Source organism: Hakea prostrata, chromosome 5, assembly GCF_041222555.1.
Source record: "Hakea prostrata isolate BN-2017 chromosome 5, UWA_Hpros_2, whole genome shotgun sequence".
Taxonomy (NCBI): domain Eukaryota; kingdom Viridiplantae; phylum Streptophyta; class Magnoliopsida; order Proteales; family Proteaceae; genus Hakea; species Hakea prostrata.
In genome coordinates this window covers 2082400-2109318 of record NC_142604.1, presented here as the reverse complement: position 1 = coordinate 2109318, position 26919 = coordinate 2082400, and the positions used below count along the sequence as shown (strand labels likewise).

General features: G+C 40.6%; 1 protein-coding gene across 1 annotated transcript; it reads right to left on the bottom strand.

The window, feature by feature from the left end:
* Positions 1-3796: 3796 nt before the first annotated feature.
* Positions 3797-26345, bottom strand: LOC149014345 (transcription initiation factor IIF subunit beta-like). The gene is made up of 6 exons (XM_089155227.1): positions 26023-26345; positions 23159-23267; positions 5295-5425; positions 5135-5203; positions 4657-4806; positions 3797-4216 (listed from the first exon to the last, which is right to left on the bottom strand). Exons 1-6 carry the CDS (start codon positions 26203-26205, stop codon positions 4097-4099), a joined length of 762 nt encoding a protein of 253 aa, XP_089011353.1. The 5' UTR covers positions 26206-26345; the 3' UTR covers positions 3797-4096.
* Between the last annotated feature and the right edge of the window lie 574 nt (positions 26346-26919).

The following is a 26919-nucleotide window of genomic DNA, read 5'->3' as shown; positions in this document are numbered from 1 at the left end:
ATCGTTTTTTGAAAGCAAAGAAAGAGATGAATTTTGATTGGTAAGGGCATCCATAAACCATGCACATGGAGTGTTCTTGGAGTAGTTTGGACCACCATGCATGCATGGACACAAAATTGAAACTTCAACCCCTTTCAGTAGTTCACTTTGCTAACCAATGCATGCATGAATGGTTGTCAAAGTACAAGTCAGAATCTTTTGAGATAAAGAAAATGGAAATCTGTCAAGAGTCAATAAAATAAACAATTTCATTATGAAAAAAAAATCCATGTAAGTCTCTTAGTGCATGAATTGTTTCACATTGTTGCTCAGCATTTCGAGTTTGAATCCTTTATCTGTCAAGGTAGAGGGTTATGTTCTAATGAATCTTACTATAAAATGAATGAAAGCTGAAATACTCAGTGGGTCTTAAGTGGACTCTACTCCAATTGTGCAGTAAAAAAGTGTGAAGAGCGCATAAATCTTAACCCTGACTTCCTCCTTAGTATTTTTCTTACTATTTGGTAAGAAGTCAGTTGTGCTTTTTAAGCAAAATGACAACAACGATTAGTGAGTGAGAGAGACAAGTGGAAGTTTAGAACCAAACCAGAGGATTCTTTTGTTTGGAATGTACTAATTAGACTTATTTCCCAAAGGAGGAATTAACAAACCCATTATGGATGTCTGACATTGTGTGGAGCTTTTGTTTGGCAATTTTAGATGATACAAAGCCTACAAGACTGAGACAAGAGAGAAAGATAACCAAGAAAGAACAAGATGGTAAATTTTTAAGAAAAAAGAAGAAGAAAGTATCACCTACCTATTAATATGGACTTTGCTTTAGTTCTACGCATTATTAATATAGACTTTGTTTCAGTCCTGTGCATTTAGTGCGCAAGACTGTCATGCGAAATCATCCGAGCCGTCGGATCCAATCATCAAAAATTTCGAATGACAATCTTACACATTTAATACGCAAGACTGAAGCGATTTCGTATTAATATGCATTAACTTCGGATATTACAAACAGTTTGGGTGAAACACAAACTTTTTACTGCCCAAAATTATTTTTCCAAAAGTAACTTCCAGGTCTGTCGTGATGCTAATCAATAAGTGACAAATTGATGTCTCTGTTTGGTGGAAGATATTGATCGGTTTTTCTTGGCAAATCTTTTTTCCAAATTCCACCATGGTTGTTGGTTAATGCCATCAAAGGGTAGTTGTATGTGTTTGATTGATTGATGTGAAATATTTTCAAGTTATTCATTTTCTTAAATATTATTTTTTTATAGTAATTTTCTTTCATATTCTTGATTGATAATATTCTTATTTAACATGAATCAATCAAGATAGAGGTATATATTCTTTTAATACTTTTCCACCATGCGGGTAGTGAGATTTCATGGAAAAGTTAGTTTTTTCAAGAAAAATTTACACCCCACCATTATTCCATCAAACAAACGGTACCTAAAGGTCTCATACTCAAAAATGGGGTTGTATGGAGAAACAAATGGGGAACCACCAAGAAAGGGTAAAGGGCGACAGTGCTAATGTGGTCCTATCTGTAGTCGGCTTCCAAGGCCCAATGCTCCCAAACTTAGCCCTACACCTTAAAATCAAGTGCCTTTCTGACTACTTAAATCTCTCTCTCTCTCTAATGGTTCATGGGGGGGGGGGGGGGGGTGACTATCTCCATTATGCTTTGCTTTTAAAATGCACTAAGAAAGGAGCCCCCCCCCCCCTCCAACTCCACATACATTAAGAACAACCTGTTCTCAAGCTTTTTCAGGTTTTCCCAGGCGGCTGGAGTGGCAAGAAAGAAAGCAAATGGTGGGTTCTTCATTTCACTCCACTCTTAATCAAACAATACAAAAATATTTAAATCATGCCTTTAAGAATTGAAGAATATAGAATATGGGTGTCTGCGAAAAATAATAAACCCCACATATTGTGAGGATACAGGATCCAAGACGCGAGTCCAGATCCCCTACCCGTTAGGAAGAGGTTTGTACTTCCTTCACACGTCTCCACCACGTATGAGTGGGGTCCACATGAAGTTCATCGAGTCTCATGTCTGATTCATTTTATCAGCACTCTAAGGTAGGGTTTACCCTTAACGTATGATTAAAAAATAGACCTCTACCCTCAGAGGATCTAAATCCAGGCTCTGCCACCACCATGTAACTAGTTGATCCAAAGGCTTTCAACTTGGCCCTTTGGCTCTCTACACCCCTCAATTAAAATGTTGTGTGACTTTGGAAAATATCTAGATATTGCGTCCCCCTCTTTCTCTCTTTCATTTATTGGGTCCGAGGTGCCTTTGACACCCTCCTTCATTGGAGTGACTATCTCCATTACACTTTGCCTTTAAAATGCACCAAAGAGAGAAGGGGCCCATAAAAGCAGAAACCAGAAGCTACCATCATCACCAAATGAAGTTCACGTCAACATGTATCACAAGCCCTTACTTTGAGAAGATAGAAATGGAATCTTTGGACCAGGGAAAGACACTTTAGATATCAAATTTTGATGGGATTCTTATTAGGTCATTTTCAAGATCTTCATCGTTCCTCCCATATGCTTGCTAGACAGGTAACACCAAGCATTGACGACTCAGTGGGTGACAATTCAGAGACCATATATCCTAATTTTCATATGCTTTTACCTCAACACCAGTTTTTTTTTCCCATCAATACTTGAATGGCTTGTACTAATTCTTGGTTATGTTCTCTTTGAGTCTCCTCAGAAGTAACAAGTTGCCCCCACTCTGTTAGGCTTTTATGTTTTAGTATCTTTCAAAATCAGCTAGTTCCCCCTTCCAACTTCTTCAATTCCTTCATTCTGATCATGCGTTTATATTTCTGCATTGCCGACTTGAGCATCATCATTCTCCGGTTTATACTTGTCGATCGCTGTTCGATCTTAATCTAAACGTTGAGGAAAAATTTATACAAATCCCAACTTGCAGATATCATCATAGGTAGGATTCCTCATGTGTTTGAAATGTGGTTTTATCATGAAGAATCTTATAAATCCGAAGTGATAGATAAAGTCATCACCAGAGTGCTAGTAATCATCATATACAAGAACAAGACTCATGTTGAATCGACATACATGTTGTGTATGTCGACAATGGTATGTCTACATGATGGGATGTTTACAATGCTATCCAGCCAGCTCCATTCGCTCCTTCAAGGGAAGCATTATAGAACCTTTGAAAAAGTGTACTTGACAAGGCACCCCTCTTCACTATAGAATAGTTAGCTCCTATGGCAGTGAAAGCTTGAAAAATGCAACTCAACCCCCCCCCCCCCCCACCTCAAAAAAAAAAACCTATTCTTGGAATCTATAGATCCATGGTGATGCATGGTAGTGTAACAATCATCATATATGTTCTGTTTTTGTTAAATGAAATAAAAGAGAATCATGACAGATTGTCTTTCCAAGTAAGTGTAGTATTGTAGTCACATTCATATATTCAATCTACTGCAGAACCATTCACAATGCAATTGTCCACTTCAAAAATCATCAACAGTGAAGCTTTTTCATTGTTCGCTTCCAACCAACAACCTTCCCCCCCCCCCCCCTCCTCTCTTTCTCTTCTCTTCTTCTTCCTTCCTTATTGCTAATGTTATGCCAAGCTCAACTATGAAATGTTAACTAAGAATGCAAATGGATCCTCTAGTTCAAAATAAAGCAGAACAGTTCAAGACATCTGATTAAAAACCAGTTCACATAACAAAGCACCATACACCAAAAAAGTAATTGTGATCCTCCTTGTTGATGACAAAGTGGAACCAGTTCAAAACATCTGATATACTGGGATAAAGTCAGCCTTACTAAACTTTCACAGGCCATAATGCGCTTAAAAATTACATAGGGGTAATTTGAGCAGCCAAGACAATGCATGCATCAAATGGGCTACGCTCAGATTCGTAACAATCATTCTGTGTGCCCCTCTATTCCTTATTTGGTTTTTGTAAATCTATATTCTTCCTTGCCTCAATTGGGTCATTATTATGTCACAAATCTCTAAGTATGTGTCACCCCAAGGTGAACCCTCCTCGATGAAACATTCTATCATGCATATTCAGTTGAGGGTACCCCATAAAATTCTTTATATAGAATCACCATCAATAGCGGATTTTTTATATTCTGGCTTTAGCTCATAAGTTCCTTGATTTGTTCCCCTCTTATTGTACACACACAGCTCGTTCAATATCTCTTTCAAGAATTGCTGCAAAGAAAGACAAAATAGCTGTTCAACTACACAACTGGCCTGTCATTAAGTGTGTGTGTGTGTGTAGAAACTTATCTATTCAATTAAAGGAAGTATATGCGTGTGCATAAACCATTTTTTTGTGAAATGTGTATGGACAAATTTTATCTATTCAATAATGGGAAGATTGTGTGTGTGTGTGTGTGCGCACGAGAGAGAGAGACTTTGGGTTGGAAGTACATTAAAAAATAATAATAAATAAAAAGCTTCCTGAGATAACTTTTTTCGTGAATCTGATATTTTCATCATTTTTTAACTCGTCAGTATTAGGGGGGTTTTCTTCATATGAAGAAATCAGCATATAACGCACCCATGACAAGCATTGATTGCTTCCCATGAGACTCATGAATTTACTGTTCTTGCAAAATCATGTGAAAAGTTAGCACTATAAAACATACCGCAGGCTGGTCAGTCTCTTGGACAAGCTGCTTTAATGCCCAGTTTGGTTGCCTCTCAAAGAGCTTGAACATAATGTCTTCCAGTTCCCCACGATCTCGTCTTGTTCTTTTCATTTCTGATCCTTTAACAGGTGTTGCTTTCTTCTTATCCTGACCAAATCACAGCGAAAACCCCATATAAAAGAAATGCTTTTACAGTAATCAATAAGCGATGGGATCTTTAAGATTTATACCCTTCCATAATTTAGGTCATGAGGACAAATTGGTTTCTTTTGATAAAGTAACTAATGCTTCCCCCCCCCCCCCCAAAAAAAAAAAAAAAAAAAAGAAGCAAGATGTCTCCTTACTTCAGAAAAAGTGGGGGTGGGCTTAAAAAACTAGAGAAAATTAGGTCGAAGAACGAAAGCTTAATATTAGGCAATTAGGTCAATAGCAATGACACAAAATAACACAAGAAAGGTAAAATAAATGCAAGTACCTTAGAATTGGACAGCCCAACCATTCCAGGCATTGGCCTCATGTGTACTCCACGGTCATTGTCAATTACCTTTCCAGACAGAGGTAGAGATTAAAGAAAAGGAGGCGAGATACTAACTTCAATTGCAAGCATGTAGGAAAATAAAATGTTAAACAGCAACCTGTATTTGTCTAGTTTTAATCATGGATTTATTTGTCCTTTCACGACACAATTTCCTATACTCTTCAATATTGGTATCACGGGGCTTCATGTCAAATTTATGTTCCACTTTTCCTTCAACAGCGACCCTTCCTACAAGAAAAGAAAAAAAATCTTCTGTAAAGTGCTTTGCTAGCTTTACCAGGTTGACAAGAAGTTCTAAAGTAGATCTTCAGAGAAAATACCAAGAAAGCATGCATTACTCAATCAGATCAGAAAAAATTTAGGTGACAATGTTCTATCAGAGATGCAGCTCCTTATGTACATATCGATTACTAGCAATGTGCATCTACAGATATACACACCTTTGGCTAGAGAGATTTCCAGGCACCTATGGAACTAACATACAATTCTGCCTAGATGGATCCTCCTATACATCTGACGACCACAAGAAGCTGAATGAACATGTATTTTCTTGACAGGAATTCTAAATTCATAGTATGAAAATTTGCGCATTTGATAACTCTATGAAATAGAGTTAATTCTAGCAATTTTATACTTGAGATAGCTTGATTCAAGAATATTTTTATCTTTGTTTTAGTGTTAGTTGCAATTAAATTTCATTTTACCAAGTGTTAGTGTTTTAAATTTTGTAATGGTCTTTTATGTCATTCATGCATGAATTTCTCTTGAATTAATGGATGGAATTGATCAGCCCTCTTTCTCTTGGTCTTGTAGGAAAAGAATAATATAGGATGAAGATATGACATGAAACATACAAGAGGAACAAAGAACATGTCTTCTCACTTTGCTGTAAAGATGCTGCAGCATTACGGAGTAGAATATTCCCAGATTGAACTCACGTGGTACCACTTAGTGAAATGACTAAAAAGGGCTAACTAATTGGACTTTCTTCTTGTCAATACGTGAAGGATCTCAGCCCTTGATAACAGAAGGGAATGTACTAATCTTACAACCAATTTTTCTACCCTATCACTTAAGAAAATTTTGGGGGAAATGAAAAGAGAGGCTGATGCGTCCAAAATCTGCTCAGCCCTTAGATCTCCTCGTGATGACCTGCAAAACGAAAGCGTCAGATGTGGCCCGACTGCGGGGGTCGGGAGTCCACCTCCGAAGGCTACGTCAGTTGATGAACTTAATCACAAACGGCTCTGCTAGAAGCACAGAGCTAAGGAATAAAGAACTGGGAAAGGTGATCTAGATCGTAAGCCTCTGATAGTTTACGTCTACCAGTATGTATCTAAATCTGAGTCCCTCACCTCGTATGGCAGTGAGGTTTATATAGAGTGTACCTTCGAATCTCCTTCGTTGGATGCACTTGAGCCTTCTTCGGGTAGTCGTTGGATCTTAACAGTTAGATCTGTTGAGCGATAGACTTCTACTAATTTGGACTAGTAGAGGACTCCTGAGATAACCTTTAGGTTATGCGATGATTATCCCTTCGATAATGATTAGCCGCAGCCGTCAATTTGAGTCTGCCATCATTAGGGTAATTAATCTAATTCATAAGTTGAATTAGGGCGTGCTTGTAGCTGAATAAGTTTTCTTCCTCAGCAAGCCATCTTTTGGATCCGGTTCACTCGGGAGCGAGTCGATTCCCTCTGTCTCGACCGGGGTCGAGGGTCGAACCAGGTATGAACCCAGTTCGATCATATTTTCTCCATATCACGAGCCCCCCAGACCAAGCGTTCGGTCGATCCCGAGGGCTTGGTTTTTAACTGGGTTCTTCGTCAGGCAATAGTCTCTGCGTGTTCCATTAAATGTCATATCACATTTAATGCGGTGGTCACTTTTCCTCGAGCGTTGTGAGGGTAAGGCCACGTGTATCCTTGCAGTCGATCTGTCGTGGCTCACGTAATCCAAGCGACGGTTTCCGAATGCCTGTTTTGGATTCGTGAGTTCAAACTTTCAAAACGTCTTCTAATCTCGATCGTTGATTTTGAATCAATCTCGATCGTTCAGATTCCAGAACACTCGTGTGGGTGCTTTTAAAAGCAGTTCGTTGTCTTCGTAGGTTTCATTCTTCCTGTCCGGAATTTGAACCTTTGTCGTCGCTTCGCGCCTTCCCCGCTCTCAAGCTTTTGCCTCACTGAATCAGTAAGTTTACTGGTCTTTTTCTTTTTGTACCTTACTGAAACAAGTAATGGCGGATAATAGGGTTTCTCTAGTATCCAGTTTTAGTAATAGTAGTGGTAATGAAGCTTTTGCTTCTCCTTCCGAACAGTCGGATAGTGATAACAAAACCCTAACTGTCCTTTGGCGCGAGTTTGCTGAAGTTTCTCAAAAAGGTTTAGAGAGAAAAACCGAAACTCCTTCGTCCTTCCCGAGTCCGGATCTTCCAAGACTTCTAGGATAACTGCCGAGTCTTCTAGGCAGCCTCAAACTTCCAGGTCCGATGGCGGGCCTGGCTCTGTTCCCTCCATTTTCAAGGAGGAAACCCTTCTTTCAGCGATCCAAGATTTTGATTTTCCTTCCTCTTATCGGTTAGGGCTCCCCATCCCGATGAGAGGGTTGATTCAACCCTTTCGGGTGAATTTTCTCTCGTACATAGATGCACCGGAAAGCGGGGTTCGCTTTCCCTTTTTAATCCTTTGTTCTCAGCAGTTCTGAATCATTGGGACATTTGTCCCGGAATGCTCCTTCCCAATAGCTGGCGTCTCATCTTCGGCTTCTTGGGTTTGTGTTTTGAACTTAGCATTACGCCATCTCTTTCTCTTTTTGTGCATTTTCATGTTCTTTCTATCTCCCATCCTCCTGGATGGGTTTTTCTGTCCAAACGCAATAAGGCTGAACTTGATTGGAGGGGCATCATCCTTGTCAAAGGAACTTGCCCTTCTAACCACAAAGTTGGCGCGAACGATACTTTTTCTGTCGAGCGCCTCCATCAGATCTTAACTTCCCGACCGTCTGGAGGCGGTGTACTTCTTCTTCTGAGAATAACTGAGGCCTACCCTTATCCAAAGAAGACGAGGCAGCCATCAGGAAGATCAAATCCATTCCATGGTATCAAGAGATACATGGACTTGAGGAGGAGTATAACTCCATTCTTCAGTACTGGGGCTTGGCTCATTGTGAGCTTCTAACCATCATCTTTTAATTTTACTGAAGTGATACGTCTTCAATTCTGACTTTTGCTCTTCTTTGCAATGCCTCCAAGAATGAACCTCGAGAACTTGCGAGTGAAGGCCGCTAAAGCCGTTGTGACAGCCGAGCAACGATCGCCTAGAGCCTTGACCGTTGATCAAGAGGTTTCTGTTCCCTCTCCCGACCCCTCTTATAGGGGTATCAGGAATATCAGGCTCGTGGCTGATGCTTCGGGTAAAGGGAAGAAGCCTCCTCGGCCCGAACCAAAAGGAGGCATGATACAGTTGATGCTTCCTCCCTCAAAAAATCCAAAAATTCTGCAGATTGTGAGGTCTTCACCCCCCAGTGGACCCTGAAGTTGACTGACAGGGTGACACAGGATCCTGAGAAAGCTGCAGAGTGGAGCTCCCTCAGTCTTGTTCCTTCTGATCGCCAGGAATTTGAAACCCTGGACGACGTTGCCCTTGTTAGTCAATCCATAAGGTACCGGTCTTCTTGCTTACTTATTTTTTCATAATTTCTCATGACTTCTTCTGATAATTTCTGCCTTCCCAGGAATGTTGTGTTGAGCTTCTATCAACACATGGAAGCATTGAGCCGGGTTGGCCGCAATAGCTCCTTGCTGCAGACCTGTGAAGAGAATTTGGCCAAAGCCAATTCTGAGATAGACCGGCCGATCGCAGCCTGCCGAGGAGCTGCAAAGAAAGCATGAGGAAGAAGTGATCTCCCTCAAGGAGGCCCTTGATGCTTCCAAGGCTCGTGCTGTTGCTGCCGAGCACGAGGACAAAAAGCAAAAAGAAGCTGCCACGTTGTTTGGTGACAGACTTGAATTTAAATGTATAGAGAACGAAGAATACTTGAAGTTGGCGATTCCCAGCAAACCCGAGCACATCAAGCCAGAGCTTCGAAAGGATTGTGTTCGGAAATACCCGAACAAACAAACCTTTCTCCCGCCTATTGGGTGCTTACAACGTCCAAGCTTATCGCTTGGGGCGGTAATGACGTTTGGGAGCGAATTCTCGCATCAATCCCTTCCTTCGATATCGCTCCCTTTCGTGAGGTGTGCCATAAAGAGGTCTTCGGGAAATTAGGCATGGATCTCCCGGAGCCGGGCTCGGGAAGAAGATGATCCTTTTCCAGCTGACCCACAATATAAAGCATATCTGGCTGACGAGTCGGCACTTCCAGAGGAAAAGTCACAAGCCGAGTCACAAGCTGCTGCTAAAAAAGACTCTGACAACGTTAATCTTGAGGAAGGCTCTTCTTAGGATCCTGAGAAAAGTCCTTCTGACCAAGGCTCCTCGGGCACCAATGAAGAAGAGGCTTAGGGAGTTATCTTTTTTTTTTTTTGTAAAGATTGACCTCCTTGCTAATGAATAGACACTTCTTTTTCATGTTGGCCTTACTATTTCCTCGTCTCCTGCTGAAATCTTGTCTTGAATAAAATATAAATGATAAAACTTATCACTTAACTTCACATTCCTCGACGAATAATAATCTTGTAGAGATATTATGAAGATATGTTTTGGAAAGATGCATTAATCTTCCCCACTCCTTCATTTACTGCAAAGTCCGCACGTTTCCCTTCTGGTATCCGCGAAGTCCAAACGTTTCCTTGCTTTGGTATACCATTCACTGTTTCCAATGAATCGGTAATACATCCATTATCACAATGGCGGTGCGACGATTGGAGGTATCCCTGCATCGGGTGCTCACCTCCACATGTTTCCATGTGGCCTCCCTACGACCGTTGATCTTGCTTGTTACGGATTTCGAAGCGTCATTTCGATCTGGGCCATTGGTTGTCTTTAGCTCTCAACCGTCATCTTAATACCTGAGGCTATTTAAAGCCTTCGTGGGTACTCTCCATCTATCCTGCTATCTGCAAGTTAGATTTGCTAAAGCGACATTTCGTCCTCCTGCTTGCTTCTGTATTCCTCATACTCCAACAATAACTCTATCAACTTCTGAACAAGTGAGTTTTTTGATTATTCATCTCTTTCCCCCTTTCCCCCTGAGTAAACTGCACAGTAGTAGTACTTGGGGTTTAGTTAATCGGGTTTGGGCATTTGACAGAGAACTAGGGTTTTCCCTTGTTGTCGTTGTTGTTGGATATCTGTACTGATACGGTTTTTCTGTTTATATAGTGGCTCCCAGGATCAACCCGAACTTTATCAGAGCGAAATCTTGTAAGAAAATCGCTCCGTCGGCGGTGGTTGGAGCCAGTGAGGTGGTTTCAACTAGTGAATCCTCCAAGCGTAAGGCGACTGCTGTTGGTGAATCTTCAAGTCAGATTCCCACAGTTTCTATTGATGCCGCCCCTACGCCTCTTTTGCCTGAAGTGATCGCTCGTTCTTCCCAGGAAGATCTTGATCACTCCGTTGTTGATGGCGTTGCTGACGCCCTTACTGCAGAGACCGTTGGTGCACCCCCGAAGGAGACTCTTCGGGCATCTGAGGCAACTATGTTGGCGTCTGATGAAGGTGTGGTCCCAGCAGGTGCTGCTCCTATTTCCAATTCTAGTGCTTGTTTGGCATCCTCTTCCTCTCCTTTGGAGTTGGAGGATTTTGCCACCAGGAAGCGCCGTCGAGTGACAAGTGATGCAGCTCATCCTTCTCTTGGTGTAGCTCATCCTTCTCATCCTTCACCCGAATTAGTGTCAAACGAGTTTGACAAAGCATTGGAATGGTGCACTGCTGCTCGAATGACTTCTGAGAGCGCAGTTCTTTCCAAACTTCCAGATGAAGTCTTTATGAAGTCACTGGTAATGTAAGTCTTTCTTCATTATCTTTTGATTATGAATATTACTCTTCTGCTCCTTTTTAACTCGGAAGTTGTTTGCAGGAGTCTTACTGGTAACTTCCACAACCAAGTGGAAGCAGCCTCTAGGCTCAATAGGTTGAGCAATGAAGTTTCCAGGCTTCGGGAAATCTCTGAAGCTAAAGATGTTGAGATTGCTCGCCTTAGGAAACTAGCTTGGGAGGTTGTAGGAGAAAAGAATTCGGTGATCGATCGTCTTCGGTCAGACTTGGATTATGCCAGGGAGAAGATTCAACACCTGGAGCGAGGAGTTGGAAAGTCAGGAGCCAAAGGATCTAAAACGTTACCCCAAAGGCAAGCTGTCGTTCCTTTGCCCGAATCCCTTCCAACTGATGTTCTCAGAGCCTGCGTCTTCAAGTATTTACACAGTAAACCCTTTGTTGATATGCCGAATGCTTATAACTTGCAGACGTACCAGGATGGTGAGAACGAAGTATGAGAATCAATATTAAGGAAGGATCCTCATTTTGATACGACTCCCTACAGTGCTGATTGTCATCCTGAAGTATTTACCAAACTGGGCCTTCCTCCTCCTGACTGGACCAAAAATAAGATTGATCCTCCGCCTTCTGATCCAAATATTATGCATTATCTGGAAGATTCTCCTGTTTATTCTCCCTTGAAAGAATTCAATTATGACGAGCTCGCCTTGAATGCAAGTTTGGTCGAAGACCATACTTCTCCTGGACAAGCTAGACAAAGAGTATGAAATTGCGGAGGATTTTATACATACTGAAATGTTTTTTGTAATCCTCATTTCTCCTCCTCTTTTCCTTGAATCCATACCAATGATTGACCCATGTGTTTGTTCTAGCAAAGTTGTGCCGATCTTGTATGACTTCTTTAATGATCATCGATGATGACTTTCTTTTTGGACCGAAGATTGTATCCAGCTCTTGTAATCTTATGTTTGATGTTGAGACCGGCCTCTTCTGGTCTTTTGAAGAAATAAGAAATTAACTTCATCTTGAACTTTGCTAGCCACTTGAATCGCTGTTGTACTAGGTCTTAGTTGTTTAGAACAATGCCTTTACTTAAAGATTTCCGGAGAAATACAATAAGCCTGAGAAGGAACTCACTCGGGTTTTAAACCGATGCCTTTACTTAAGGATTTCCAGAGAAATACAATAAGCCTAAGAAGGAACTCACTCGGGTTTTAAACCGATGCCTTTACTTAAGGATTTCCGGAGAAATACAATAAGCCTAAGAAGGAACTCACTCGGGTTTTAAACCGATGCCTTTACTTAAGGATTTCCGGAGAAATACAATAAGTCTGAGAAGGAACTCACTCGGGTTTTAAACCGATGCCTTTACTTAAGGATTTCCGGAGAAATACAATAAGTCTGAGAAGGAACTCACTCGGGTTTTAAACCGATGCCTTTACTTAAGGATAATTCGAAAATTCAATAAGTCTTGAAGGAACTTACTCGAGTTTCAAACCGACGCCTTGCAGAAGGAACTCACTCGGATTTTCATCCGATGCCTCGACTTAAGAGATTCCGAAAAAATTCCGTAAGTGTTGAAGGACCCACACGGATTTTCATCCGATGCCTTATAGTTGAATCTTGTTCTTGAATGTGGTGTATGATGCCCCCCAATCAAAAGATAATTTGTTGAAAGCCAAAAATTGCATTGATTGAGTTGAAAATGTTTACATCACTAACAAAATTGAAATCATCATCAAGGATAAAAAATTTTGAGATGCCTGGCATTCCACGAACGATCCAACTCTTTCTGGGTGTTGATGTTCTTCAGCTTGTAAGCTCTCGAACCAACTGGTTTTACAACCATATAAGGTCCTTCCCGGGGAAGGGTCCAATTTTCTTTGGTGACGCGGGTCGGAAGCTAAGGTGTTTCTCAACACCAAATCTCCGGCTAAATACCGACGATTCTTCACTCGAGTATTATAATGAGACGCTATCCTTCTTTGATAATGTTGAGTTCGTGCTATTGCCTTTGCCCGAACTTCGTCCAACGGATCAAGACTATCAAGCAGATCCTTGCTCGTTTGCTTTTTCCTCGAACTCTCGATCCCGTAATGTCCCCGCCATTATCTCCACCGGTGCCAATGCTTCGGATCCATATGCTAACCTGAATGGAGTTTCTCCTGTGGGTGTTCGAACCGTAGTTCTATAGGCCCACAGTACGTTATGAAGTTCTTCGACCCAAGAAGCCTTGTCGCCTTCGAGTCTTCTCTTTATTCCTTCCAGTAGCGTTCAGTTAGTAACCTCTACTTGTCCATTGCTCTGGGGGTATGCCACTGAGGACATACGATGCTCGATCATATATGTTCCGCAAAATTGCTCAAATTGCGGACAGTCGAATTGAGTACCATGGTCAGTGACGATAATCTTTGGAATCCCAAAGCGATATATGATTGACTCAAGCACAAATTTCTCCACTTTTTTCTCAGTAATTGCTGCCAGTGCACTGGCTTCAACCCATTTCGTGAAGTAATCAATTGCTACTATCAGATATTCCCGTCCGCCTGACGCCTTGGTGAATTTGCCCATGATATCAATTCCCCACATCGCAAAGGGAATGGGATCTAGAATTGAAGTCATGGTTTTCGCCGGGCGCTTCGATACTGTAGCATGAATTTGACAGTTGCCACATCGACGAACATACTCCATAGCAGCCTCTTGGATCTTAAGCCAATATAACCCAAGTCTTAGAATTTTATGGGCCAAGGCTCGTCCACCCATGTGAGCCCCACAAATTCCTTCATGAACCTCAGTCAAAGCTGACTTTGCTCCTTCGGGGCCTATACATCTCATAAGGGGTCCAGAATAAGATCTTTTGTATAGTCTCCCATTCTGAATGACAAATCTCGCCGATCGTATCTTGATTAACCTTGCATCTTTCGGATCCTCAGGTAATTTGTCATCTCTCAAATACTCAATTATCGGATCCATCCAGCAACGCTCTGCTTCAATATAAGAAATTTCTTTCTCATGATAACTTGGAAATGTTATCTCTTCAATATAGACCGAAGGGTCTAGATTTTTTTCTTTGGCATTGGCTAGTCGGGATAGCTCATCTGCCACTGAATTTTCAGTCCTCGAAATCTGAGAGTCACTATAAATCGTAACATCTGCTATTGCAATATCTTAAAATTCCGAAACTAGTTTTGAAATGCCTGCACTATCTCTTGATATTTCTGCAAGCGTGGTTCTTTAATACCATACTCCCCCTGAACTTGGTTGACTATAAGTTGAGAGTCACTATAAATAGTAACATCTGCTATAGACAATGCTTTTGACAACCGAAGTCCAGCTATCAAAGCCTCATATTCTGCTTCGTTATTACTTGCTTGCTCCGAATGCAAACCTCAAAGCATATTGAATAATAAATCCTGCTGGACTTTTCAATAGAATTCCAGCTCCTGCTCCATCTTTATTACTCGAACCATCCACATATACCTCCCAAGTGGTTGGTATAATGGGATCCTCAATGGTGGACTCCACTGGTGCAGTAGTTTCTACTACAAAATCGGCTAACGCCTGAGCCTTGATTGCCGTTCTGGGCTTAAAGCTCACCTCAATTGGATGAGCCTGAAAGTATGGCCTTAGCTTCCTGGCGGCCATCATGAGAGCTAGAGCCTGCTTCTCAATCTGCAAATATCGTGTCTCCGCATCTAGCAATACGTGGCTCACATAGTAAATCGGCCACTGTTTTTTATCTTTCTCACGAACAAGTACTGCACTGACCGCTGAAAGGGATGTCGCTAGATATAGCTGTAATATTTCCCCCTTCTCTGGTCGGGACAAGATCGACGGTTGTCCGAGTGCTTCTTTTAACTCCTCGAAAGCTTTCTGGCATTCTTCGGTCCATTTTGACTCCTTGTTGCCCCTCAAATCTTTGAGTGCCTTGAAGAATGGCAAACACTTTTCTCCAGACTTGGAGATGAATCGATTCAAAGCGGCAACTCTCCCTGTTAAACACTGCACATCACGAACAGTTTTGGGAGCCTCCATATCAATCAGAGCCTGTATTTTGGCAGGATTAGCCTCAATACCTCTCTATGACACCATGAAGCCCAAAAATTTGCCCGAGGAAACTCCAAAGGCGCACTTTTCTGGATTCAGCTTCATTTGATATTTTCGCATAGAATGAGAATACCTCGATCAAATCTCGCAATATGATTTGCTTTTGTAAAGCTCTTCACTAGCATGTCGTCAACATAAGCTTCAACATTCTTTCCTATCAGATCTTTAAAAATCTTGTTGACGGCCCTCTGATATGTAGCTCCTGCGTTCTTCAGACCAAATGGCATGACTATATAGTAGTAGCTTTCACGATCAGTCATGAAAGCCGTAAACTTCTCATCTTCCTTATTCATAAGGATCTGATTATACCCTGAGTAGGCATCCATGAAACTTAGAGTTTCATATCCTGCAGTCGCATCTATCAAGAGGTCAGTCCGAGGCAACGGATAAAAATCTTTAAGGCAAGCTTTGTTGAGATCTGTGTAATCTGTACACATTCTCCACTTCCCATTCGCCTTTTTTACAATTACCACGTTAGCTAACCAAGTTGGGCATTCAATTGGTTCTATAAAACCAGAATTCTTCAGTTTTTCAACTTCGCCCCGAACGGCTTCATACTTTTCAATGGAGAAATTTCTCCTTTTATGTATCACTTGGTTTCACCTTCGGATCTATCCGAGTTTATGCTCTGCGACAGCCCGATCGATTCTCGGCATGTCTTCAACAGACCATGCAAATATGTCTTTATTCTCGTTGAAGAAATAACTTCAACTCATCTTTGAATTCCTCCACTGTTCGGACCGATATAAGTAATCTTCTTCTTATCCTCGGTACACAGTTGGATTTGCTCCAGCTTCTCCACTGGTTCGGGCCTTTGCATTTCTGCTTCTTCCCGATCGTCTCGAACTTCTATAGGTAGGGCAGTCACCTTCCTCGGGCCCTCCTTGTCTTTTAAATAGGCAACGTAACATTGCCGAGAGATCCTCTGGTCAGAGGAAACTTGACCAATTCCCATGTCAGTCGGGAATTTTATCTTCAGGTGTTTTGTCGAAACAATAGCACCTATCTTGGATAAAGATGGTCGCCCAAGGATAACATTGTAAGCTGGCAGCTCCCGAACCACCAAAAAATTGATTCGGACGGTTGTTTCCCTAGGAAAACTTCCAATAGATAAGTCCAACTGGACAGATCCTTCCGCAACCGCAGACGACCCTGCAAAACCATATAGATGCGTGGATGAAAGCTCCATCAAGTCCTCATCCACCTTCAGTTTTTGATACACTTCATAAGAAATTAGGTCAACTGTAGACCCTGTATCAACCAAAACTCTATGCACTTCCCGACGTGCAATCTCTACCTTGATGATTATGGCATCACCATGAGGTAAACAAACGTCTCTTTCATCGTCCTCGCCAAAGGTTATAGAATCGTCACCATTCAGCTTCTTTCGCTTCTGCGTCTCTCCGGTTCCGACAAATTTAGATTTTGTCTTCAAACTATGGAGTGACTCGGGCTCTGGTCCTCCGAAAATGGTAAGGATAGGTGACCGAGTAGCTTCCGTCACCTCCTTGCCCTTCTTAGACTTCGGAGCCTCCCTTGATCGTTCTGAACTAACCGAACGATCCCTTTTAGGAGCAGCCGCGCGTGGCTCACGTGGCTCCTCCCTCCTTCTGCTAACAAAATTGGACAAGTGTCCCTGAGATATTAATCTCTCAATATCTGCTTTCAGATGACGACAGTCATTTTTATAATGACCATAGTCCTTGTGGAATCAGCAATACTTTTCTCGATCCTGTTGCTCCCCAGGTTTCAAAAGAATTTTAGGTGGCCACTTCAAAATATTTTTCCTTTTGATGATATTTAGAATATCAGCCCGAGGAACATTCAATGGAGTATATTCACTTTTACCGGGAGACCTCTGGCGCCAAGCCTGAGATTTTCCAACCCGATCACGGACATTTTTCTTTGGCTTCTACTTCTGCTTAGGAGCCTTCTGTTCCTTATTGGAGACTTTGTTATCTCCTTGGCGCGCATCTAGTATCTCCATGACTTCGGCCTGCTTCTGGCATCTCTGTACCAACTCAGCATAAGTTGAAGGCATATCCTGTAGTAATAACTCCAGGAGTTTCCGGTTAGTGAGTCCAGTGAATAGAGCAATTTTGGCTACTTGCTCATCCAAATTTTCTATCTCCATCGTTACTTTATTGAATCTTTTCAGAAACTCTCTGATTGATTCGCTCTTTCCTTGTCTGCCAGTAAACAAGGTTTCTTCCGTTTTCTTGACTTGTATTCCACTGTGGAATCGCCCTATGAATTTGCGCGCCAATTCATCAAAGTTTACGATCCTTCCAGAGGGGAGGTTCGAAAACCACTTTTGTGCTGCTCCGGTTAAAGATGAACCAAAAACCCCGCATAAAATTTCGTCGAATTACTCGAACTCGCCATGGTCTGCCGATAATAGCCAATGTGGGCCGTTGGATCTCCGGAGCCATCGAATGTAGAAAAGGTAGGCAAACGAAAGTTATGGGGAAACTGATATCCCGCAATTGGCTCGGCAAAGGGGGTCTTCCGAATGACTGAGTAAATATCCTCGGTCATCCCGCCTTTAGCCAACCGCCCTAACTCTCGATTGATGTTGGCCAATTCCGACCAATCTGGGTCGGGTGATCTTCAGCGATATGATCACGGCCTCGATTAACACGATCATCACGTGCTATTCGATCATCACGAACAGCCCGTCCTTCCCGAACATTCCGCTCGTCGCGAATTGCTCGATCATCACGAGCGGTTCTTCTAACAGTTGGTGAGTGAGTTCTCACCCCTGTGTCCAACCTTGTATTTGAATCGGTTGTACTTTCCTGCGGTCTGTCGAACCGATCGTCCCGCCTAGGTTGATCGTCAACTCGTATAGGTCCTCAGTCGCCTTCATAAAAGTTCTGACCGATATTCCGGTCTTCAGCCAATCTTTGATCATGCGGTTGATCACATGGTAACGCGCGCCTCCCTGGATCGCGATGGTCAGGCTCTTGTGGTAATACCGTCTGGTGAGCATGCGGAGTGCTTGGCTCACCTCCAAGCATTGAATCTTTACTTGATTCAATTGATCTTGGAATGTATCAGGAGGATTACGTCCTCCCTGACCACCATCTACTTCGATAGGATTTTGGCTTCCCTGGGGAACATCTAGATTATTCACTCCGGGGATCTGAACACCGGAATCGCGTTGTGCAGCGGCTGCTGCCAATCTAGTCACCATGGCTTCACAAGTCTTTCCCACAAACGGCGCCAAATGATGCGTCCAAAATCTGCTCAGCCATTAGATCTCCTCGTGATGACCTGCAAAACGAAAGCATCAGATGTGGCCCGACCGTGGGGGTCGGGAGTCCACCTCCGAAGGCTACGTCAGTTGATGAACTTAATCACAAACGGCTCTGCTAGAAGCACAGAGCTAAGGAATAAAGAACTGGGAAAGGTAATCTAGATCGTAAGCCTCTGATAGTTTACGTCTACCAGTATGTATCTAAATCTGAGTCCCTCACCTCGTATGGCAGTGAGGTTTATATAGAGTGTACCTTTGAATCTCCTTCGTTGGATGCACTTGAGCCTTCTTCGGGTAGTCGTTGGATCTTAACAGTTAGATCCGTTGAGCGATAGACTTCTACTAATTTGGACTAGTAGAGGACTCCTGAGATAACCTTTAGGTTATGCGATGATTATCCCTTCGATAATGATTAGCCGCAGCCGTCAATTTGAGTCTGCCATCATTAGGGTAATTAACCTAATTCATAAGTTGAATTAGGGCGTGCTTGTAGCTGAATAAGTTTTCTTCCTCAGCAAGCCATCTTCTGGATCCGGTTCGCTCGGGAGCGAGTCGATTCCCTCTATCTCGACCGGGGTCGAGGGTCGAACCGGTATGAACCCGGTTCGATCATATTTTCTCCATATCAGAGGCACATGAGCTAAAGAGGACAGCAAGGAAGAGATTGCGGAGGGCTAAGAAGAGAAGGCTGGAACTCGTGCAAGAGGCATACCTGCTGGAAATAGGAAGCTGGAGCAGTGTGGAAGCATCTCCTAGTTTTCTAATTTTGGTTTTATAATTCTTAAATCTTCATACTCTAGCTGAACTATATTAAAGATTGTATATATTTATCTGCTTTTAAACTTTGATATGAGCTAAGTTCTTATTGTGTTGGGATGATAAGAGTACCTGAACCTGTGTTTTGATGCTGTAATTATCTAGTTTTATTTAGCTTTACTGTAGCACGATCTACTATCAATGAATTCAGCATGTTAGTTTATGAATAATTTCATTTATTGACTGATCATCCATGAATGAATGCTGTGATTTTAGTTAACTGGAAAGTTAATTAAGTCTAGATAAATGCTGAATGGCGTGAGTTAGCTTAATCCTTATTTGAGTTTAGCTATTTAGTGGATAGGGTAGGAATACTCACCTACCTCACGTCGCCATAATTGGAACTTAGCATAATTTGCATTCTCATTTCATTTCTCCATAGGAATATTTGGATTTTGAATTAGGATGCTAAAGCATATGTGGATTGGAAGATACCCGTGTGTAATTTCGTTCCAGGTTCTTTAATATACATTGTGCTGCAGTGTTGCTATAGTATCCACAATATCAATTCAGGGGAGGGGAAATTGATTCCCAACACTCATACCATTTACTATAGTTCCTTCTATTGCATATTTTTCATTTAATATCTTTTGCGTATTTCACCTTTCTTTCATTCATTTAGTTTTTTAATCACACAGTCATTTTGTCATTTTTGTTTAAATTAGTCTTCCTTTTACATTAATATTTGAAGATAAAATTCTCTGTGAGATCAATACTCTACTTACTAATTACTACTTGATTGCGACATGTGCACTTGCCTAGCATTTTTAGACACAAGCAACAGCATCTCCACATTTAGGCAATCCTTTTATACAGATAAATACCATGACTCCTGCAACCTTCCAAAAAACAAAGAAAGCAAAACTAATGGCAAGTTTAGCTTAAAAAGGGGACCTCGGTAAGGCAACAATATGGGGCTGAAAATTGGAAAAACTCAAAAAGAAACTGAAGTTTCAGGCTTAGTGGGAAATACTGGAGCTCAATTTTGATAATCACAAACTACCTACTGTATCTTTTCCAGTCCAATCTTCCACAGAAACATAAAGCACATTTTGGCGGAAACAACATGATAATTGTATATCATCGGTGGAAACATAGTTGCCTCGGCATCTAGGTGATCCAAGGCACTGGAGAGGGTCCAAAACCAAGGCAGCACCAACAAAGAGACGAAGGTGCCTGGATGCCTAGATGTTAACCTTACAACTATACTGAAGAAGAATGGGACTCAAATCATGTGACTTTCCTAGATGACTAAGCGACTCTTGACATCAATGGAAGAAAGCCACTGAACTTCTCTGTAAACCCAATGAACAATTTATAATTCAATAAAAGGTAATTCCAAGCTCCACAGTAGTTAAAGAAGGAAATTCTAGTGATATACCTAACTGGATAAAAACAATATACATAAGTAAGATTATCCTACATTTCTTTTGAAGCATCTCCCACTTATCTATTACTACCTACTTAAAATCAAGTTTGATGAAATGTTTAGGATTCACTTGAGTGATGTCTGAGTGACACCTCTGTAGTTGTGCTTAGAACTTAACACCTCCTTCTAATTTCCCCCTGACTCATTCCCCCAAAGATATTTAATTTAGTAATTAGTGTAATGGTTGAAAAGAGTTCTCAGAAGAAATTGGAAGTCATTTTATTCAGAGTTTAATGAACTATTAATGTAAAATGACAGTATTATCCTCATTGATATGGAAAGGATAAAAAGTGTGTTGTGCTCAAAAAGCAAAAAGGTGAAGATTTTTAGGCACCCCTCAAGAAGATTCCTCTAGATAAATATGTTTACCAGTATCAACAGTGTTCATGGAATTCAGGCAAGAGGCACCCACAGGATAAAATATAACATTGATATCAGAAAGAACCATCAGGGGAACATGAAAACATAATTTGACACCCATCCTTTTATTTACCACGTTTTTAGAATAAAATCCATCGGGAAGCACTAGTATTGGCCATCCTTCAGTCAAAAAAGGCTGAGCCAACTGAAAAAATGTTTTCCAGTCACTGATTTAATTCCTCCCAAATTTTCATCTTGCAATTGCCCAATCACTAATGAGCCCAAACACAGCATAAATAAATGAATCAGATAAAGGTATGTTACAGACTGGTTATGATAAATCTAAGTATGTGTATGTATATAACCAGGAGATTTGATGCAGGACCAGGCTCCAAATACCTTATTGGGTTCGCTATGCACCCACCTGTTAAAAATAGGCAATGCTAGAAGACAATAGTGACCTTGTTAATCACCAGAACTTCAAACTATAAAGAAGAGAAAGACTAGGTAGAGTGCCACATATAAGTGAGGGAAGGGTAACTTACAAATAGAAGACAAAATCAGGAAGGTGACTAAAGGGGGCAAAGAGGAAGGGAACTCTTACTGAGAAGGAGAAGGCAAGAGAGAGGAAGAAATGACACCCAAACTGCCAATACAAGAACCCATCCATTTGAAAATTCTAAAATTTGCGCTAATACGAGCTATTTTAAAAGCGACAAAGGAAACATATTCAACTAGGAAACAAACTTGAACAAAGAAATTGGAAAATCCTACATTACACAATAAATAAAAAATAAATAAAAAAACAAACAAACAAACACACACACACACACAATGCCCAATAAAAAAAATAAATTCCTATAATCCGACTAGACTCCAAAAATCAATTGGATCCAGTTCTCGATCTGGGTCTAGGATGATCCACAGAAAGTGCTCCAGCATCAAGAGTGATCAGACAATTTTAAGATACCCATCATGACTTACAAGCCTAATGGATACACTGGACATTAAGAAACAGAGCGAAACTGGAGAAACAGATAGAATCATAAGGAAATCATTTTTAAGCACAATTTTCCACAAATAAAAATAAAAGTTGATCCAGCTACATTAACTAAAAGAACTATGATACAACAATATTATAAAAGGACACACATGGAGATCATAAATATTAAGGGAACCAAGGGGGACGGTCATTAAAAAAAAGCACAGTGATAGAACCCTAGGATCACAGTATTATGCTATATTGGGAGGGGAATGATTTGCTGAATATTTGGCGAACAACAATTAGGGAAAGAAATCAGATCTGATCCTGAGAAGGAGGTTGCTGAATAAAGAATGATTTGCAGAATATTGCAAAATATTGCAAAATATTTACTACTGAATAAGAGAGATTTGGGGACAGGTAGAATATTGTGAATGATTTGCAGAATATTTACTACTGAATAAAAGAGATTTGCAGACAGAATTGTCAAGGGGTTAATTTAGGGAACTATCTGGTATTAGTATTGGGGAGGATAATAGGTTAGAGTAGCTTTTGCCGTAAGGGGATTATTAAGGTGAGTGTTTGGGCAACCGTAGGCTGAGGAGCAGCAATGTGCTGTGGGGGTGACTGGCACCATTGTAACTAGTTTATCATTATTCTTCGTTATTCTATCAATTAAATAATATTAATTTTGCATTCGATTTATGGGATCTTATCACACACATATGGAAAATAATAGATTCTACCACCAGTAAACCAACCAGGTAGATTCTTAGAAGTACAAATGATCATTTGACACAGTTGTATGGTATCCAGATAATGTCACAACAGTTTTAAATAGATAAGACATAAAATAGCATCGTTGACAGTAAGATAAGTCATTCCATAGACAGTTGAAATGTTATACATAACTTTTCTTCATTAATATTCCACTAATGAAATTATAACTATAGGTAAAAACATAAAAATAAATAAAACAAAAAAGGACTTCATACAATATTTCATTAAATTTGACTAAAATGAATATAAAATTCAATTCTTTGAACAAGAAGAAACATTATCTCACCTTGATTAGTCTCGGAGAAAATACTCATTGGGACAAAGTCTTTAAACATATTCAAGGAATAGTTCTTTGGCATATTTGCAGGCTCAGTGTCAGCCAATTCCATTGTGAACTGACAATCAATCAAGAAATTGTAAAAAAAAGCAGGAAAAGTTATTAACAAGGATAATGACAAAAAAAAAAAAAAAAAAATTTAACTCCAAATCTTAAATCCATCGTGAATGCTTCAAAATAGGATAACAAAAGAAGTTAAAGTTAAATGCTAATACTTTTAAAAATAGAATGAAATTCCAAGAGATGAACAACAACAACAACAACAACAATAAGCCTTTTCCCAACTAAATGGGGTCGGCTACATGGATTCTTGCCCTCCAATCGGTTCTGTTCAAGGCCATGCTAGATACAAGGCCTAAGCTATACATATCCTTTCTCACCACTTCTCCTAAGGTTATCTTAGGTCTACCCCTAGCTCTTCTAGTTCCTTCAATATGGATTATATCACTTCTCCGAACAGGAGCATTTATAGGTCTCCGTTGAACGTGGCCGTGCCACCTCAAACGACTTTCTCTAAGCTTATCACTTATAGGAGCAACTCCCAGACCAACTCTAATATGATTGTTTCTTATCTTATCCATCCTAGTTTTGCCACTCATCCATCTTAGCATCCTCATTTCTGCTACACTGAGTTTATCTATATGATTCTTCTTAACAGCCCAACACTCTGCACCGTACATCATAGCTGGTCGGACAACAGTCCTATAAAATTTTCCTTTAAGCTTTAATGGAATACGCCGATCACATAAGACCCCGGATGCACCTCTCCACTTCATCCACCCTATTTTAATTCTTTGGGAAACCTCATCTTCTAAATCACCTCTTTTACTTATGATTGAACCTAGGTTCCTAAAACAATCACTCTGAGGAATCTCTTTATCGTCAAGTATCACCACTTCATCATCTGCCCGATCATGAACAATTTTAAATTTAAATTTGTACATTTTGCCAGGTAGATTACTCCTTCAGTGTTTCCAAGTATCCAAAAAGGTTATAGAGATGGGTTGGTGGATGAGGTTGGTAGCTAGCAAATGAAAATCAACAGAAAACACATTCAATTGGGAAAGGACTCGGTTAAGCAGGTGTATTGCCAAGTAGATATATTAAGCCTTCCCATCAAAAAGGTTTAAAAACAAGGAACTGTATTAGGAGTAATAGAGATTCCACAAAATGAAAATCTCTAATCAACTGCACAGCATCATCCAATATCAGATTGTTCATGGCCCAAGGATAATCTCAAGCTCATGCCTCAGGTAAGTCTGCTGACTGCCAAAACTTAAGATCTTTCGGATGTCCTACCTATGCACAAGTGAATGATGGGAACCAGAACCTAGGGCCAAGAAGTGTATTTTTCTTGGATATGGATCTGGGGTGAAGGGATTCAGGCCGCAATGTCCTAATCCAAAGTCTCCAAATTTATTATTTGCAAACATGTTACTTTTGATCGGCCATGTTGCATCTGAAGAAGGAACACACATTCAAAGTAATGAAAGCCAAATAAATTATGGGTAGAAAGGTGGAGTTTGAAATAAGTGATCCATCTTTTAAACAACACACGATCTACTTGAGTTTAACTACCTATTTGCATTGAAATTATAAAAAAAAAAAAATAAATAAAAGGAAAAAAAAAGAAGAAAAAGAAGATGCTAAAAGGGTGTCAAGAAAAAGCATAACATTGCCAAAAATAGGTCAAGAAGAAATGTTAGACTACCACAAAAAAGAGAACATGCTCAGTTGTTGTTTATGCATTGTCTGTTGCAAGTGCAATTAAAAATTGTGAACCTATGACATATGTAGAAGCTAGTTCAGTTGATCCCACAAAGTGGTTGATTGTCATAAATGAGGAGTTTGAATCTCTTCATAAAAATCAGACCTAGGAGCCTATCAAGCTGCCTATATGCAAGAAAATTGTTGGTTGCTGATGAGTCTACAAGAAAAAGGAATCTGTCAAAGGGGTTGAAAATTCTAGATACTAGAAAGTAGGAACAGTAGAATGCAGAAGGCTACAGTCAGGTCATGAAGTTGACTCCAATAATGCTTTCTCACCTGCAGTTAAGGATAGTTGTGTTCGTGTTCTGCTTAATTTAGTTAGCATATATAATCTGCAGTTGAAGCAACTCAATGTGAAACAGAACTCTTGCATGGTGAAATTGAAGAAAAAAATTATATGCAACAACATCAGGGTATGTTGTTGACAGAAAAGAAGACCAAGTATTTTCGTTGAAGAAGTCCCTAGATGATTTGAAGCAATCTCCTAGACAATGATATAAAAGGTTTGATCATGTTATGACAGGTTTTGGTTACAGCAGGTGAAAGTATGATTATTGCGCATATTTTAGAAAACTCTTTGATTTCACTTATATGTCCCACTGCTATATGATGATGATTTGTTGATAACAGATAGAGATATAAATGAGATTATCAGGTTGAAGCAACATTTAAGTTCTGAATTGAGAATAAAGACTCGGAAGAGTCAAGGAAGATTCTTAGTATGCAAATCAAGAGAAGTAGAAAAACAAGGAAACTGTAGTGATTCAACAAAAACACATGAAGGTACTCGACCTTTTAGCACGAAAGACACAAAACCTGTAAGTACTCCATTTCATGTCACTTTAAACTCGTAGATATTTATCATGTCAAGATAAATCTCATTTGAAAGCAATGGAATTGATGCTTAGATGTTGGAAGGGACCCCTAATTTCAGTGTCATTAACTAATTCAAATAAATCGTTCTAGCAGAATGCTTGTTAATTCAGTTCTAAGTGTCAATACTTGTGAAGGATTCCAAATACCAACCACCACAGATTAACTACCTCAATAGCAGAGGGATCGTCAGAACGGAGAGGATCGACGGAGAGGACGACCTTGGCGACGGAGCGAGAATCGGAGCTCTGTGCCTGCCATGACTTCGACACCACCACCGGGCACTTCATCAGCCAAACCGATCTCTCTGCTCTCGCCGTCTCCACCTTCTTGCTTTGCTCTTCCGACTCCATTATACCAGTTAGCAACTCTTCACCCTTGCTTTGCTTTCTCTCTCTCTCTCTCTCTCTCTCTGTGCATCCACAGTGGCCGGAACGCCGGCGGGAGAAGAGCTTCCTTGAGCTACTGGTATACTACGAAAGTGCAGCAAAGAGAAATCTTTCCCAAAAAAAAAAACAAGAAAGCAAAGGGAAAACTATTCTGCTTCGACGTTTAAAATCTCGAGACAACCTTTCACCTTTATCGAACGTCGGATTAGAATATTCTCTCAACCCCGAATGCTGAAAAATCCATCCAAGGGTCACACTTGCTACCAAGAAACAAAAGATTTGAAGTGTCACACGACTTATACCGCTAGATTATAGGAAGTCTGGCCCCACAGTAGGGTTCTAACAACTTTTGTTTGTTTAAAATATATTAATTATTTTGTGGTCCTTTTGTGTTGCCGTTTCTGACATGACTTTGACCAGAGCAAACACACGCTACAACCTCATGGAGGTATGGCCGTATCGGGCACGGAATCCAAAGCGTTGCGTTAGACCATTATCAGTATCAGGTCCATTTCCAGATGCGTGCCATGTGGCCTAACATTATATCATATGATTGAAATTCATTTACAATTTATATGAAAGACTTGATTGATTCACACAAAAAGAAAAAGAAAGACTTGATTGATGTGACAGACAAATGAATTTTAACCATTTGATGTAATGTTGAAACACATGCCA